Raw genomic sequence first — 19,147 nt, 5'->3', positions numbered from 1 at the left:
GTTCTTAAATCTGCTGATGTAAACATGTTTGCCATTGGAGTGCAGGAGGCAGTGGAAGGGGAATTAAAGGAAATAGCAAGTGAACCCCTTGATATGCACCTGTTCAACCTAGAGAACTTTACTGCTCTCCACGGCATTGTAGGAGACTTAGTTGCAAGTATTCGCTCATCAATGACTCCAGAAATGGCTGGAGCAAAAGGAGTGATTAAAGACATCACAGGTAACATTATTCTGCTCTGACATTGCAATACTTGTACTTGAGAAAAGTATTGCAATTGCTACTCTTCCGTGATTTTAAGCGTTCTGATGTGTAAACCAAGGGCATTTCCAGGCAACAACAACAAATGAATTTATTCATATTGCTCTACTGGTACTAGCTAGAGGGGGATATCTACTTTCTTCATTTATGTTTTATTAAAAGTGGGGTAGATGTGTGGTGTAAAGTGGCATCCTTAGAATGCAAGGAATTAAAGAAAAGACAGGAGGAAAAAGGTCACAGCATGAAGCATTGCTGCAGATCTCTCTCTCTCTCTCCATACAACCCCCCCACCCCACCCACACACAAAGTGTTTTTTAAAAACTGCTGCATGAGTGATTCCATGCTTGACTGCTATAGTCAGGGAGTACTTAACTTCTAACAACTGTATAAAAATATAAACTGTATAACACATTTTAAGAATTTACAAAATGGTGAGGAGGGCATGGGGGAGAAAGGCATGTTGCTTATAAACTCTCTATTGCAACTGATATGTAACTGGAGGGAAATTGCATTTTCCCAGCAATGGTATAATGAGATTTGAGTGCTTGGAAAATCTGATTTATCTGTAGAGGGGAGCTATGTTGGAGCTTGACCTCTGGCTCCTCTTCAGCTACTGAATAACAACAAGAATTGTCTGGAAAGGCCCTAAGGTACATACATCCAAAAGGTTAAAAACAAAGGTTTTCGTAACATAAACTCTTGTTGGTAAACAGACCTGCCCACTGGATCTGGCGTAGTTTTTGCTATAGATTATAAAATAAAAGCAATATCCAATGGCCTTCAGAGATTAAATCCTCCTTATCAGATATCCTCCTTCTCAGGCAATATTCCTATGCCTCACTGAGTTCAGGACAGATAACAGTATTTCCTTAACATAACTTAGGCTCCCCACAGCCTTGTGACAGAGGTTAGTGTGGCAGATAAAATGAGTTATTTAAAAACACAGATTGAATTGAAGGTGAATGCAGATCTGGGCCATTTTTGCCTCTAATATTGCGTAGATTGGCCTTTCACAGTCCAAATTTGTGCATATGTAAATATGCACATTTCTAAAGCCCTTCTTTTTTCATAAAAACAAGCTCGGGAAAATGGGGGGCGGCTGCAAACTGGTCCGGGTGAGTGTGGGGAACGTCCAGGAGGGCATGAGTGGGGGCAAGTGAGACCAGAGGCTCGGCAGACGCAGTCCAGGGGTGCAGGCAGGGAGGAGCCCGATGAACTCTGGGACCCAGTCGGGCGCCCCCGCCATCCCTAGTAACTAGCAGACAGACTAGGCTTTGCATGGGTTGGAATAGCCCTTAGCTTGATACAGTGAAGTTGTCAAGCAAACTTATGTAGCTGTCCAGGTTGAACACACCGTGCCCAGCCTATCTGAGTGAAGCCACACCCTCTGGCACCCCTAGGCACATCCCTTGCTTTGGTGCACCCCTCTAATCCCCTAAAGTAGGGGTTTGTCTACTTCATTCCTGTGAGGAGGCTGTCCCACAGCAAGGGGGAGGCTGCAGGCATATAACTGTGTCCCTCCACCTATTAATTTCCCCTGGCTTCAAACATTTGGACTATAAAGCTATGTGCTGGTTTGCCCCTACTGGCTGAAGATGTTACTGCATGGTTCAACCATATGGACACATTTAAATTAATGACAATTAATGAATGCATTTTAAAAACAAAATAATCCAGAGGTGCACATCCCTAGTAAGCATGTCAAGTTTCAGGTGTCTAGGCTTCACAGCCTTGGTGCTATGGCGCTGATGGAAGGATGGATGGACACACACACACACTTCCTCTTTTGTCATTATGGATAATTTCATGTTAGAAATATTAAAACAGGAAACCTCATTGCAGTCACTTCAAGTGATATAAAATCAGAAATTTGGAAAAAAAAACGGTGTTCAATCTGATGTAATGCTGATTTCAACATGTTACATTCTCAGACCTTTGTTTTTATACCTTGGAATGCATAAAAGGAGGAATAGAGTGGATAACAACAATGTACGGGTTATAACATTCATCTTGTCTTGTCTCATTAACTTCTCACTTCAGCTCTATCATTCGCTCCATCATCCATTGCTGCATGATACATAGCCAAACAAATGTTTTCACTCATTTTTCTGCAAATTTTATGGGGCAAAGAGATTCATGGAGGAAATCAGGGAATATTCTTCACTGATGAGCTGACTATTTAAATATCATTACATATTTTAATATCTGTTAAGTGAAATTTTTAAAAAGCTTACCAGAAACATAAACTATTTTTTACTGCCAGGGAGGACTTTCATCACTGGTTTTTGAACTGATCCTCAGATTTTGATGTAAAGTAATACTTTGTAAACAGTGGAATGAAAGGGTGATGCATTCCTTTAAGCCCCGTTAAAGGTTTTATGAGTATGCAGGGGGCAAAGACATAGAAGTCTTATTATACAATAGATACTTCCCCCTCCCTCTAAGGACTTAGGAAAGTTCATATTCCACTCTTGTCTCTCTTAGAGCCTCCTCCCCAGCATCTACTCCATGGTCTCCAGAACTCTGAGCCAAAGTTGCGGGGTCTTCTAATCTGAGCAGAAGCTCTTATTTAGCCACAGTGTAAATACAAGATTTTCTGTCCACCTTTATGCATGAGCACTCTTATCAGTGCGTAGGCAGAGTCCAGTTTGGAGTGTTGGGTTGTAAATATCCAAAGGTATATGATGTAAACAATGTATAAAGATAACCAAACAAATGGGTTATTCTGATTATTCATAGATCGTTTATAAAGATATATGACTATTTACATGGTATATGCTTTCAAAAATATTACTCTGGTTGCCTGTGTCCAAAAATAATGTTGAGAAGTGTTTTCTTTTTCTAGAAATTAATTATCACATAATGACTTAATAAATGGACATATTTCAAGACATAACATGGTGCCTAATCAATTAAAAATATATCTTTTGCCTGAGATTGAATGACAATCTTGTAAATTCAATAGGTGTTCTTTTACAAACTCTCCATATTAAATGCCATGTTTACATGTTCCCAAACATGTACTAAAAAGGCAGGTTTTAGTCATGCTAGAAACTTAAGTGCTCAGTCTTTAACTGTAATGTCTAGTACAAGTCCAAAGATCAGTCTTGAATTTGCCTGATATATGTTATACTCCATCATGGCCAATGACTTAGTCACTGCTTTCTTTCTAAACCAAGAATTCTTTGCTTAGTTGTGTAACAAAGCATGCTTTCATTTGCCCTCCACCATCAGCTTAACCTTTCATGGTGTACTTCAGTATAATGGTATTTCAGAAGTGACAAATTATCCAACAATTATATATACTTTCTCCCTGTTTCCTCGAGATCAGCAGTATTTCATATATAACCCATAGGTTATTGTTATGGAGCCTTCAGAAGACTACCACCAATATATGGCTGACAAAGAATTAGATTGTTAAAATGAGAAGCAGAAACCTTTAAGCAGCACAGTCACTTCTAGCCCCTTTGGGGTAGAGGATGCACATGTGATGACTAAATTTAGTTATCACATATGCATCTTCTACCCCCAAGGGGCTCAAGGTAACTGAGCTATAGTCACCACCCTGTGAGCCTCATGTCTAGAGATATGGGCCCAAATCTCACTGACCTAAGACCAGCACTCTGTCCAGTGGCAGCATGAACTAAATGTAAAATAATAGTAAAGAGCAAATATTGGATAATTTGTTCTAAGTATACTTTTAAGATAATGTAATACCAGGAATGACATGGTATTTCTTAGTATTTGATAGGCTCTTTCTTAATCGTTTTGATTAATTTTAACTTTTCTGAATGCAAAGTCAAGTACTGTACCATTTTGGTATCTGTTCAGTCTCAGTGCCAACCAATTTATGACACACTAAACTTTACTATGAGCAAAGTCTGTCGTTTGAATGAAAATACTTGTGACCCACATTCTGTTGCTTGTGGATAAAGGGATCAGCTCAAAACTATCAACAACCAGATAAGAAAAATCCATATCTGGACTCTGGAATATTGAGGCTGCTTGTTTAGGCACAGCCATATACAGTATGTTTTACATCTAATTGTCTGTGACATGTATACTTTGGGTTAGATTATGTCACTGTTATGACAATACAGATTCTAGCCAACCAATGACTAATTCAATGTGGTAATTAACCTGTGCTATCCATTTCCAACCTATCTCCCATTGAGAAGACCATTGGTTCTTCTATCCAAGATAGCTGATCCCTCCAGAAACAGTTTGTAACATATAAGGTTGGATAATGATGTTATGAATGGCTTCATCACTGTTTTAACATGATTCTGCATTATTTGATTGAATATCCAGTAGTCATATGTGAAGAATAAAATCAGAAATATCTTTTGATTATAAACACAATTTTAAATTATATTCCCATAAATCACATCTACAGGTATATTTATATATTCTTACTTTCAGTTCTTCTGCACTTTTGCATTATGTATTTAGACAAATATAGATAACTATGTAGACAAATGTATCCTAACATATTTGTGTTGAATATATCTATTCAATATAAAGAAAAGAAATATAAGGTCACTACCTCTTGACAGTTCCTTAGTCTTTGAATAAGCTCACCTATATGGTCAGTGCTTGATGAGGAATGTTAATACATTCCCATTCTTGCAATCTGTATTGTAAACATAAATGTCTGATCTGATCATTCAAGAGCTTTCTTAATTCTGTTACTTTACACAAGTTTTCAAGCTCTGTCCTCATATAAAAGACTTTCCCCATTTGCATTTGTCACATTTTGCAGGTGTGGGTGGCCGTTCCTAGGACCTACATTTGCCTAATAACACAGCATGTAAAGCCATTGTGCGTGTGCTGGCTCACAAAAGAAAATGAATCAGACATCCCAGCTGTAAAGGTCACATGTCATAAATGATGAGGTGATGCGTCAGCATAACACAGCTTCATATTATATTTTAGGGTGCAAAACACGGGAGCGGCCCTCCTGAAATTGCAAAACATAATAAAACGTAACATGCAAAGATGCCCCTGAATGGGAATTCTTTCAAATGCAATACTATTATGTCAACGATTTATATGAACTGGTATTTCATATTCAATCAGGATGCAGAAGTAGCAGGCAAGTCTCACTGACCTTGGCCACCATGTGTGTTTGTTCCTCCATATTCGTGTTTCTTGCCGGTTTCCAAAGAAACATGTCAGAACACTATTCAACTTGCATGGAATCACTTTGTTTAATGCTTTCACCTGTTGCATTTCTCTTTTTTTTAAGCGCAAGAATCTGCTGACATAATTTTCCTTATTGACGGATCAAACAACATCGGCGCTGTCACTTTCGCAGCCATTCGTGATTTCGTTGCAAATTTAATTGAAAGACTATCAGTTGGAGCTGAGCTCATACGCATTGGGGTGGTGACGTATAGTGATCGACCCAGAACTGTTTTCTCCTTGAACAGCTACACCCGAAAAGCTGATGTTCTAGATGCAGTGAAGTCCCTTAGCACTCTTAGTGGCGAGGAAGCTAATATTGGGGAAGCTCTTGAGTATGTAGCGCAACACCACTTCACCCGGTCAGCAGGCAGCAGGATAGAGGAAGGTGTGCCACAGGTTTTAGTGCTGATAAGTGGCAGTGAGTCTAGCGATGACATTAGAGAAGGGGTTTTAGCCATGAAGCGAGCCAGTATATTCTCATTTAGCATTGGGGTCCAAAATGCTGACAATGCAGAGCTTCAGCAAATTGCTACTGATGGAAGCTTCGTATTTACTGCCCTGGACACACGTAACCTTGGCGAACTTCAAGAACTCTTACTGCCAAACATTGTTGGAGTGGCCCAGAGGCTCATTTTGTTAGATGCCCCAACCATTCTTACAGAAGGTATGTATTTTTTTTAATGAACCATTATATTTCATTCAGTTATTTATACTCTTGTGTGGGACTTTACTTATTTTGGTAGTCCTCTTAGGAGTAGCCAGAGGACCCGGAGTTGCAAGTGACAGAAAAGGTGGGTTTATGTGGAAGATGCTTGTTCAAATTTCAAAACCTGTATCCACATATATAAAATGCAAAAGTGCAGATGTAACTATTGCTGCTGTTATAATCTGGAACAGTGAGAGAGTAGGGAGGGAGGTCATGACTCTGGGCCATATAGCTGGCTTAGATGTTACCACTTGCAGAGCAAAATCCATATGGTGCCCCTCCCATGGTAAAGCCAGAAAATAAATAAATTAACTGGCAACTTGCTATTTTTAATGGCATTCCCAGGCCTTGCTTTTGAATAATGTAGATTTTTAAAGGGTATTAAAAGCAGGCTTATTACATATGTGTAAAAAAATACACATTTTACATGATGAGTGGTGCAGTTAATACTTTAGCTAACAGACATAGTTGTGCTTCACATTTGATAGTGAGTCCCACACTAGCACCTCTGGAGCATGGAGTTGTTACTGCCAGGCTTATGCAGGGTAGTGCTTGAATGGAGATGTTGGTATGAACCAGGGCCTCCTTGCGTGGGCTGTACATGCAGCTGTCATATCTGTGATCATGACAACCTTTTTTCAAGCTTCTGCATTTCCAAATTCCCTCAGCCATGTATACAGCCCTTTTTTCCCAAAGTATAACAGCTCCTTCCTTCAACCCAATAGTGATAAATCACCCCCAAGTCCCAACTAGATGTAAGAGGAACACCCACATTTGTTGTTCACGTGACTGCCCCATTCAAAGCAGTGGGTGGGTGGGTGAGTAGTGTCTAGATTTTAGAACACATGATGCATATGGGTGAGTGGAGCTGTCTTACCTCCCCACACTCCATTGCTTTTGTCCCAGCTGGGCTCTGGTACCAGATACGACAGCACATGGGGAGATGAGGTGGGGGAGGGGAGGGTTCAGTTTCCCTTATTAAAACAAGATACCCACCTTTCGTTTTATATGTGAATGAGGAAGACAAAGGTATAGATAAGCACAGCTACCCCACCCCCATCACGTCTGGTGTGGCCCTGAGTTCTGACGTGAGGGGCTTTCTTTCACACCTGCTAGCCACAGAGTGTTTTTGGGAACACAGCACTGTAGAAGTGTCAAAATAGTTAGCTACAGTTGCTAGCACAGGCGGCTGTTCCGTACAAATTGAACAGAAGCAGGCGAGTACTTTGCCCCTTAGTCCAATAAATGGAAAACAGCAAATGGAAAAATTGGGCTGGAAGAGGTCAAGAAGGAGTCCAACCATTGCCTAGTCCATTGTTCTTCACTGTAAGGGCCACAGGTCACTGCCGGCTCCCAAACACATCATTGGCAGCTCCCAAACACATTTCTAGCACCCTCCCCACCGCTCTCTCTCTCTCTGACGGCCCCCCAAACAATGCCACAGAAGCAGCCTCACTGGTCCTGGCAGCAGTGAGCCAGCCGGAAGCTAAGTGATGAACTGGCAGCCACATTTAACTTCAATCATTTCTCTTGGTGGCGGGACGATAGCAATGAGCTCAGCGAGAATCCAACTTTTTTGGTAAAGTAGCCAATGAGAACCCCTCACCCTTCCATCACTATTCCAGTGCCTTCATTGTCTGTGTGACCTGAACAGTGGAGCCTGATTGGCTGAGTATGCTGCCACTCTCACTCTGAGGAAAATGTTTTAAAATGGTGCGCAACTACAGCATTGGAATCGGCACCGCATTCGCTTTCTAGTATGTGCCAGCTGGCAGCAACCTTTCCCACTTTGTCATGGATGGGAGCCCAGCCTAGGCTAGTCTCCCAAAGAGCCAGGCTGAGCTGAGCTCCTTCCGAGGTTTAAAAAAGGGAGAAGAGAAAAGCAGGACAGCTGAGCTGCAGCAGGGAAGGAGCAAGGAGAATTGCATTTTGGCCCAATGAAAGGTAAAAAGGGACCGTGTGACTAGGTTAAGTCTTTTCCAGCCCCTATAGTACCAAGCAGTGTGCAGATGAGCATGGTAAATTTTTGGTGGGTTTCTTTTGTGTTGGCGAGGCAGCCTCTCCCCCCCTCCACAAGCAGTCCCCTGCCCCCCACTCTGCAGAGAAGTAAGCAGAGATTTCCATTCCCTTCCATTAGTGCTCTCCAGGGGCATCTCTACACCAGCCTAAAACCCTGAATTTAAAACGGGGCTTTCTGCTTCCGTTTTATCACAACTGACTCCCTTTACATGTGCTTTCTTTCCCCCCTTCCCCCCCTTCTCCCCCTCATCTGAGTCTTCCATTATCTTTCAGTGATCTCACTCGTCTTCTTGCCACTTTTCCTCTTTTCATGGAGGGAACTCAAGCAGAACACAACGGGGTAATTTGATAGCTCATTATCTGCGATCTATTTAAAAACGGAACAAAGGGCATTTAGTGCAGGAGATGCCTTGAATGATCACGGCATCATGTAAAGAGCCCACAAACTTCCATGAGGGAGTAATCTCAATTGCAGGATAAAAGCTCAGTGTGAGGGAGCCCAAAAAGTTTTGGACTACAATTCCCAGCATTCCTGACTATTGGGCATGCTGGCTGGGGATGATGGGAGTTGAAGTCCAAAGTAAGTTTTGCATGTGATTACAATGTGTTACTTTTAGTTTTAAGTTAATGTGGCCCTCAAGTTGATTTTTTTTTTTTTTGCCAAAGTGCCTCCCACTTGAAAAATAATGAAGATCACTGGCCTATTCGCTTCTTATTGTTCTTCAGGCAGGTTCATGTAACCCAGAAGAAACACTGTAGCAAACCTGCTACTATTGTATCATGTTCTGCTGTGCTAAACTTTGGAAAAGTAGCCTTCACTTGTTTACATCAATTTTCATTATGAGTTTCAACAAAACAAACAAAAACATAACCAAACCAAAAAGTTGAAAATATAACAACATACTCTAAAGTCCTCAGTTTCAAATAATACAACATTCTAGGGAGAAAAAAAGGGGAAAAGCATAGGATAGATTACACATACACATCAGTAAAAGCAGACCAGATATCCAAACACAAGTCCATTCGCAAATGACGCTTATATACCACTCTTTTAGATATTGCTGGTGTTAAGTCTTCAATCCACTGCATAATAGGCGGGGAGCTTTTATCCTTCCAGTGCTGTAGTATCAGTCTTTTAGCAGCCAAGAAGGCACAAAAAATCCATTGACGCTGACTGTGTGTTACATTCCAAAAAGCAGGTAAATAGTTTAAGAGAACATGTACATCTGTAAATTTTAAAGAGCTTTCCAATACAAAGTTTATCTGTATGATAACTTCCTCCCAGAAGGAGGCAACTATTGGGTCATTTCCAAAACATATGAATAAAAGAAGCATACAATTAGCAGAGTTTGACAAACCTTTGTTAAAGAGATGTTGTGGTACCCAATAAACCTGAAACAATAGTTTTTGCTGAATAAGATGTAAACAGAGGTCTACAGAGATATCAGATATAGATGCCAAAAAATAGCAGTCCATTGATTAGGCAAAATAGGACATTCCAATTCCCTGTTCCATTCCTGCTGTAGACCCTATGTATCATATTTATTCACTGATGATAAGTATTTATAAACATAAATTGTGGGTCGATATACATGTTCAGCTTCAGTAAGTGTTTCCAATAGCAAAGGAGACTCCAAGGCAGTAAAAGTAACCTACACTTAACACTGTCCTTCTACCATCTTTTTTAACCATTAAGACTGCAATCCTATGCACACTAACCTGGGAATGAGTCAATGGGACTTGTTTCTGAGTAGCCATGCTTAGGATTGCACTATAAATGCTTTAACTAAGGTTGGTTTGCATTGTTACAACGAGGAAATTAAAACGGAATACTGGCATGATTGTATCCTTAAAACAGTGAAGATCAAAGCTGCAGTCTTATCTGGGAGTAAGCCTAATTAAACTCAATAGTGCTTTCTTCTGGGTAGACATGTACAGGATTATAATTAACCCGGTATTACCCAGTAGTTTCTATTTTTCAATCTTTGCTCTTGAAAATTAATCCTATTTAAAATGTTTCCACAGCTGGTGGAACGATGCATTTTAATTCTCATTGTACACTGTATGTGGTTTGTTTTCTCCTAATGGTATCATTCAGTTACAGGAGACAATAACAAACTACAGGGAAGCAGAATGGATTGATTTTTCTTTACCTTCATACCAAGATAGGTGGCAAGTAGGAACCTGTGTCTTTGTGCTGACGCAGGCTGTGAAAGAACCAATAGCCTGTTTCAGACTCACACCAGGAAGTATGCATCCCTATTCTCTGTCTTAAAGGAGGTTGCTTTGTGTAGAGCACAATATCTTATTTAGCAAATCATGTGTTCATGCTCCTTCACTTCCTTCAGGCTTGTCTATCCCTGCCACAAGGGAGATGTACGCTGGTAGGAAGATTATGGAATTGTTCCCACTGAAGTGGTAAACCTGTGTCTGGCAGTGCCACTTCAGGGCTGAACACAAGAAGACTCGCCCTGAACATTAGCAAGTCTTATCCAAAGCTCTGTACTGTGCATCATGCTTTACATGTGGAAGGTCCCAGATTCAATCTGTGGTATCTCCAGGTAGGGCTTGGAAAGACTCCTTTTGAAACCGTGGAGACTCACAGTCAGTGTAGACAATCCTGAGCTAGATTTTATCCTGCTCACAAAGAGCCCAGGGAAGCTAACAACTTGTAAGAAACACAGTACACCACAGTGGTTTGAGTGATACAGCAGCTTCTCAAGGACTGGCTAGAATCCTTCTTCCAAGCTTCTAGCTTTCTATGTGGAGAGGATATTTGTACAGAGGGACCTCCACCTCCATCCCAGAAACAAGATTGCTGCCTAAGTGAGAACTAGGACTGAACTGTTACAAAGGGGCAACTCATTTTCCAGTACTTTAGTCTTAAACACATTAGTCATAACCCAGCAAGCTCCTTTATGTGATGCATAGGCTTGTATTTTAGTGTGTTTGTATGCAGTGAGAACCAAGACAAAGACTAGATGGACTAGCAGAATGCCTAGGTGTTGAGTAGCACCCTCAGTGAAACTGCCATATCACCATAAGGGTGCACTGCAGCCGTATTACACAAAGTTCTACATCCGTTGCCGTAGTTAGTGGAGACTCTGAGCAATTTTTAACCTCCGAAGTGTTACTACTTGTTGATACCAGTACCTTGACAATAAGGAGCAGCTGGATCCTTTTGTAGTGCTTTAATTAAAAGCATATATGTTAACCATATTCACAGAATTTTTAAAATTTAAATTTAATGGCGCTCCGAGCTCACTGTGGACAATATGAGACATTTTCTGCTAGTTATCAGTCATTCTCCAGTTCTGGAAATTAAAGTTTAGCCCTTGTGATTATAAAACACACTACAGCTCTTCAACATTTGTACCATTTATCTGCTTGGCAAACAAAACTGTTAGCTATATGTGCAAAAACTATTGCATAAGCAAAGAACAGGTTAGTAGAATGATAGATATTTTTATTCCACCCTTCTCCCAAGGGGTTCAGGGTGGTGTAGACAGTTTATTTGCCCCCCCAAAAAAAAATTTAGCCCCACAACAACCTTGTGAGGTAGGTTATACTGAAAGAACATGGCTGGCCTAAGGTAATCCTTCTGAGTTTCATAGCTGAGTGGGGATTTGGGCTCATATCTCCCTAGTCTAAGTCCTGAGCACTCTAGTATATCACACTACTGTTTACTGTTTTAGGGTTATCCCTGATATACTTAAATTGTAGCTTGGTGTATGGCATATGGTACTAAACCACCCACTGGTAGCATTCATGTTTTATGGAAGTCAGTAGTTACTGGTTTCTCTCCACTGAATGCTGAGTTCATTCTGCTTTGTAATATAGTAAAGTCCTCATAAAGCTTCTTTACCACATTATTTTTATGTGACATATTTAAAAAAGTAGAAATTGAATGATCAAGGAAATAACTTTAAAGATTTTTAATTGCTCCCTGAGTTGAGTGCTCATTTGTACCTGTGGTCATCTGCCCATTATAGGATCCAGTTGCCCAGTCAGGCATGTTGGTAAATCCAGGAAGGAAGAAATTCTTTGGATGAGCACATGTAAATTGTATCTGCTAAGCAAATGTGGTGCATATGAGCTCACTCAACATCCCCACCACCACACACACACACACACACCTGGATGGGGAGAAGTGGGGGAAAAGAACTGAGCTTGGAGATAAGGTTGGAATTATAATGTGTATGTGTCGCAGCCTGTGCGGCAGATGCTAGATCAGTAAAATAAGAGTTGCGTGAAGGCTGGAGGTATATAAATGGAAGTGGTTGTTCAGCTTGAGAAAAGGGGGAAGGAGGGAGTGTGATGTCTGGGTTGTGGTGGGGACATACGTTGGATTTGTCAGATGGTTTGCAAAGGCAATACGGGTAGCATGTGTTGTGTAGAGAGGAGGCAGTTTTGTGGAAAGGAGAGGCAGTTCTAGAGCAAAGAGTGAGAAGAGCTAGAGAAGGCCCCTCTGAATATCATATGCTAGGACAATGAACCCTGGAGGGCTATTGCCCTCATATCCTGCTTGTGAGTTTCCTAGAGGCATCTGACTGGCTTCCCTTGAAAGCAGGATGCAGGTCTAGCCGGACCTTTGGTCTGATCCAGCAGTCTTCTTCTTATGATCTTATATCAGAGTTCAGAGCCTTTAGTGTCCAGCGTGAAAACTACAGAGGAATTTTAAACAAGATTATAAAAACTGACTGTGGAATCCTCATCAAGTTACATTTAATACATTTCAATTATAATGGAGTTCAGCATAAACCAGTAAAAAAGAGATGTCTTTCCTGACAGTAGAAACAACATCCTCTATAACCCCTGGAAGATATGCACTGATACAGAGTTGATTAGTGATTTTAAATGAATATCCCACTGATTGTGTGTATGTATATTGTTGCTTGCAGTTGTTGAAGTCAATAAGAAGGACATAGTCTTCCTGATAGATGGCACCACAGCCTTGGGAAATGCCCCTTTTAATGCAATTCGTGATTTCATTGCCAAAATCATCAGCAGACTTGAAATTGGACCGGACCTGATCCAAGTTGCAGTGGCACAATATGCAGATACTGTAAGACCAGAATTCTATTTCAATGCCTTCCAGACGAAAAGAGATGTCCTCACCAATGTTAGGAAAATAAAGCCGGTTGGTGGTGCTCCACTTAATACAGGTTCTGCTCTGAGGTTTGTTAAAAACAACTTCTTCACCCGTGATGTTGGATGCAGGATTGATGAAGGTGTCCTACCAATGGTGGTCCTTATTACTGGTGGTAAGTCCAGAGATGATGTTGCCCAACCGGCACAAGAAGTGAAAACGAATGGCATAGTGAGCCTTGCTATCGGGGCCCGTAATGCAGATCGTGCCGAACTAGAACAAATTGCCTATGAATCAAGCCTGGTATTCACTCCTGCTGAGTTCCGCACAGCTACGCTACAGGGTATTCTTCCTGATGTCATTACACCTATAAGGACTCTCTCTGGGCCTCTTGGGAAAACAACGTCAGAAGAAGGTAATTGCTATTCCTGCTAAGTACTCAAATACATTGCAGTCTGACCTTTGTAATGAATACTTTAAAAAATCCTACTTATTCCTCTTGTTGTTGCTGTTTTATTCCTGCCATTAACCAAACACGTAGCCAACATGAATATTATCCTCTAGACTTCGTCATTTGAAAATTGAAATCCACATCTGGCAGGTGTTTTATTGCTCATGCTTAACTAGTTACTTTTTAAAATACTTAAATTGTGATGAGAGAGATCACTCTCCCAGCCTAGGTTTGGAAGAGGATGTTCACGTGATAGACTTAACATTTAAATGGATTAAGGCTGCAGTCCTATGCATGCTTATCTGGGAGTAAGTGCCACTGAATTCAGTGGAATTCAGTGCTGAGTAGGCATGCATAGGCAAGTTACATATATTTCTCTCTCATCTGTTCACCCTGCTTTAATCATGAAAATAGCAGAGTATGGTTAATATTTGTGTATTTGAAATTTGATTACTGGACCCAATGGAATATTTGTGTTAAAATTCAACTATTTTTCAGCATCAGGTCCTTACCCAGGAGCCATGATTCCTGCATCAATTATTGAATGATTAAAAACTACACTTATGAAGTATTTATATTAATGCACATAGTACACTGTTAGGATTATTGCTCTTTCTAGGGAATTGCCCCTCACCCTTGAAAATCAATGAAAATATCCCCTCCCAGCACTGCTAATGATGATAGTTGATGACAGGTTCATTCATTATCTCAGGATTCAGGAATGGCTATTGTTTCTTTAAGAGCTCCGGGGCAGGGGCCTGTTTGGCAGACATAGTTTTCTCCAACCAGTCCTTGACGTGGTCCATCTGCCTTTCTCCTCTGCCACCTCCCCTCCAGGTAGCCTGCTGCATGCCTAGGACAGAATGTGTCCTGTCCTGTGTGATATAATCCTGTTCAATGACATCTTAAAGAAACCTGAGCAGTTTCCCCAATGATGAAGTTGGCAAAACTAAAGAGGACCACATAATGCTAGTTTTATAAGGGACTTCTCCTGTAACCTTGAATTTTTACAATAATCACTTTGGAGCTCAGTTATTGTTAAAGTGAGAATTTTTAGCTCTTCCCGACTTATCCTTAATTAAGATGAATATCACAGGATAAAAATCTGTCACTTAATAAGCTTTTTCAAAATGGATGTCTCTTACTAATACAGTGTTGCATGTTACACATCAACTTTGACATTTTTATTTTAAAGTATAAATTAAAAATGTTCTTCAATGTTCTATACTTCAAAAGGGGTGTGTGTGTGTGTGTATTCTCATTCTCTCCCTCTTCTTGTAAGTATTAGCATTCTTCCTTTCTAACTGTCACCAGATTATACACAAGTTTGTGCGAGTGGAAGGCAGCTCACACAATTTATCTTTTTCTTCACCCTGCCCCCATGCAGCTCTTGCAACCTCTGAACAGTGTGAGCTGTGTTGTACAGGACAGTAATAGGAGGGGGGTATCATCTGAAAATAAACAGAAGAACCTTTAACTTCCTCTAACTTTGACATTTTAAACCAGTTATTTGGAGGCTGTGCATTTTCCCTCCCACGTTGGAGTGTTTTAGCCATTTGTATTGTTGCTGTTGTTTTTAATGAAGGTGGTCAGCGCTAAGGCTAGGGAATTCCCCACAGCACAGCCTAACCCAACATTAATCTGACAAAACTGGATTAATTGCAGATTGTGTTTGTAGGCCCTCAACCATGCCTGATTATATGTTTGGCACATTTGAAGCCCAGTGGTATCCAAACATGCTGCGATCTTCTAGATACGGATAGAGCCAGCCCTACCTTTCCTGCTGCCCCATAGAATCATTTGTGGAAGGGAGGAGCATAGAATGGACCCAATCCACATCAGGAAGGACTGGACATAGCAGGTGCAGAAACCTTGAGGTCCTGCGATTGATGTGGCAACACTGATGGGCATACCCTGAGGATTTAAGGTCTCAGAGCCTGCTGAGCTTGGATTTGATTCTCTGCCACCTACACTAGTCTAATGGCATCACCTGGCAGGTGGTGCGTGTGTATGTTGGTAAATCTGCATCAGAAGCAGTGCAGCAAGTATAAAGCTTTAGGACCTGGCACTACTTATCATGTATCATGTGAGTGCCAAGGATCTAAAGGTATCTGGGAAGACCCAGGTCCTTTTGAATCTTTTCAGTGTAATTTCGATGTTCAGATATTTCAGCTGAAATGGGTCTGAAAGCAAGAAGTTCCAAATTCAGCATAAAAATCCATTGAAATTGAAATTCACCAGCAATTTTTAAGCACAGTTATCCTCCAGAACAATATTTCCCCCACCCCATCCTACTTATGTATCTGTAGATGGGACAAAATACTGTACTATAACTATACCTATACTAACTATACTATACTCATGGAAAAGGGATCCAGGGAAGTATCACATGTAAAATTCAGTTGGGTAAGTTTTGACTGATCGTGAAGAAAGGTTTTTGACACTCCTCTCAGTTCTTCTTCCCTTCTTTTCATGGCTGTCCTATCCTGTTCTGTCTTCTTTCAAATGAGGTATACATGTGTGTCAGCAAATGCTGTATGCACACATGAGAAATACTGGTGTGTTTTCTATGATGTCTCATGTTATTTTCTGTGCTTTACTGCAGTTCTGGTAAACAAAAGGGATATCATCTTTCTTTTGGATGGATCAGTCAACGTTGGAAATACCAACTTCCCATTTGTCCGTGACTTTGTTGTGAGCCTAGTTAACTCCCTTGATGTTGGAATTGATGATATACGAATCGGCCTAGTGCAATTTAGTGAGAATCCAAAAACGGAATTCTTTTTAAACAGTTTCCTAACCAAGCCAGAAGTACTTAATCGCCTGAGGCATTTCAGACCCCAAGGGGGGTCAGTGCTAAATACTGGCGCTGCACTAGACTTCGTTCTTTCAGATCACTTCACTGAAGCCGGTGGGAGCAGGATAGATGAAAATGTTCCTCAGGTGCTAGTCTTCCTTGCGGCAGGGCCATCTGTCAATTCATTCCAGCAGGCTGCCAATGCTTTAGCTCGTGCAGGAGTGCTGACATTTTGCGTTGGTGTTAGAAATGCCGATCTGGCAGAACTTCAGCAGATTGCATTTAATCCGCAAATAGTATATTTTAAGGATGATTTCAGTTCTCTGGCAGATTTACCACAAGAAATGATTAGGCCACTAACAACGTATGTTAGTGGAGATGTGGAAGAAGTTATAATCACATCAACAGGTAATTTGTTCCTCTCTTCATGCTATGTGGATTTATGAATGACTTTTTAAAAAAAAATTGCAGGTATGTTTTGAGTGACACACAACATTTTATCTCCCCAGTGCCTTAGAGCCCCTTTGCAGGTTATGAAATTCTATGGAACATGTAACTTCTATACACAGATAATGGGTATTCCACATGTACTGTCAGATGTGATTGGGTGGCCACAGCATCCTTAATATGTTCCTTCCTTGTAAGAATTTTATGAGGAAGCCTTTAGGACTGCTTCAACATGTAGTTTTACCTACACGGAGTATATCTGGAAGGGGGGTTACTAATGTACACCCATGTACAGTGTTATGCATAATGATTGAACATTTATTTTATTTTTTACTATTTATTTTACTATATGGACAATCCTTGAAAAGCTACCGTTGACAAAATAGATATACAATCTCTATACCCAAGCTGTACTTACTCCAGGTTTTTTTAAAAGCCAATTTTCTAACTAATTTTCTCTTTGAAAACAAACAGGTAACAGTTACAAAAGATCATAGTGTCCAGGGAGGTATTAGCACTTGTACAGTTCATGATTATTTGTCCCTCCAGTAGGGGATATGCGCATTCCATACATCACCCATTAGTCTTCAGTGGTCCATCTTCTTCTTTCGACCACCAATCCATCCCATACAAAAATAAACAAATATTCCTCAAATTCTGGAATTATTCAAATACCAAGTTCAGAATACACCAAAGATATTGCGATATTTCATGCTAAATCAAATTTGCATGCAATTGATTCTCATCTGAGCACATACGTTGAGTCTGAAAGTTTTGCACTACTTCTCAGGTACTGAATCAAAGTTGTAGCTACATAATTCATTGTTTGCATCATTGTAGCAAAGCATAGTATTTTGCTGCTCCAACGCTGCCTGTAACAACAATAATTAGTGCCTGATCACAAAGCCTGATCACAACACACATAATATGAAGTCAGTCTTAGTCAATTATGTGTGATTTATTGTGGAAGGTATCATGCAACACAATGGGCTTTGTTTCCTTTTGTCAGGGTGAACAGTCAACTCCCCATCACATTACAAACTTCTTTTGCAATTCCCTCAAGCTTAGGACCAAACTAGAAGTTACACCATTCACACAATTAGCAATTGCGTTTTTAACTATTGTTCTGTGCTGCCCTAGAAGACAGAACTAGATCTAATAGACGTAGGTTACAGTAGGATAGGTTTTAGTTGTACACTTCTTGATAGTAAGCCATTCAACAATGGAACCAATTGCCTAGCAGGTTTGCAGACTCTCTTTCCCTCACTGGAGGACTTCAGTCTGAGGCTGCTGGGGATTCTCTAGTTCTGGCTTTCCTGCATTGAACAGGGGCTGAACTAGATGGCCTACAAGACAGCCTACAATTGTATAATGACATGATTCTAAGTGTGAATTGCAGGTGCCAAACCTACACAAGTTGTCTCCTTTTTTCTAAAAAGCAATTCTGGGCTTTGGATGGCCAGGGCAGGGGGATTATTTCCCTCCTTGCCATTTTCCTGATGAAAATTGCCCACACCCAAAGCTGCTTTTTCCTCCATTAAAGAAAAATAAAAATTTTCCTTACCTGTTTACTATATTTATAGATAAGTACTATGAATACAGCTAAGAAGCTTGTGTGTATGTGTGGGGTGGGTGGGGAAACTTCCCTAGGGAAACATGATGGAACACATTAAACTCCTCTTCTTGAGTACGATACTCCTGAACCAAATTGAGCCCCCTCCCCTGCAGGTGTGTTCCACCCTCCCCCCGAAATGTAGAGATAGGTGATCCAATGACAGATCTTATCTAGTCTAGATGTTGCCTCATCTACTATGGCTCTCACAAAGGTGGTAATCCTTTATCTAGGCTGCATTCCTTTAGGTCGTAGTGGAGGCTCGCATGATTGAATACATGCAACCTGTACAAAAAGTTCCCTGCACGTAACTGAAAGTCAAGGAGACAAGATTCTAGCCTAGCCTTCCTCCTGATATCGTGTTTTCTAGTGGTTTGTTTGTTTTGCATGGAGGGTCATGCAGCCATGTGACTAGTTTGAAATGGCACAGCCCAGATGCAGGTTTACCAGCTCAGTGAGAAAACTAGGCCATAAGGGCAACTTATTTTTATGCTAAGAAAAATATGGGGATATTGTGCTTCTTCTAAAGAAGCAGCAGCTAATTTTAGTGCTCTATTAATAATCAATTATAATACTACCA

The 19,147-nt window shown here is 40.7% G+C and overlaps 1 protein-coding gene across 1 annotated transcript in view; it reads left to right on the top strand.

The window, feature by feature from the left end:
* COL6A3 (collagen type VI alpha 3 chain) overlaps positions 1-19,147 on the top strand; it is a 157,600-nt gene that overhangs the window by 39,398 nt on the left and 99,055 nt on the right. Inside the window, exons 3-5 of the mRNA XM_084820265.1 lie at positions 5,508-6,110; positions 13,073-13,675; positions 16,317-16,916. Coding sequence (XP_084676391.1) covers positions 5,508-6,110; positions 13,073-13,675; positions 16,317-16,916 — 1,806 coding nt within the window. The remainder of the gene's footprint in view (positions 1-5,507; positions 6,111-13,072; positions 13,676-16,316; positions 16,917-19,147) is intronic.

Source organism: Heloderma suspectum, chromosome 1 (assembly GCF_057233095.1).
Source record: "Heloderma suspectum isolate Gila_16-S chromosome 1, 16-S_ref, whole genome shotgun sequence".
NCBI classification, from domain to species: domain Eukaryota; kingdom Metazoa; phylum Chordata; class Lepidosauria; order Squamata; family Helodermatidae; genus Heloderma; species Heloderma suspectum.
The sequence above is the reverse complement of the archived record's forward strand: the minus strand, read 5'-3'. Positions and strand labels throughout refer to the sequence as shown.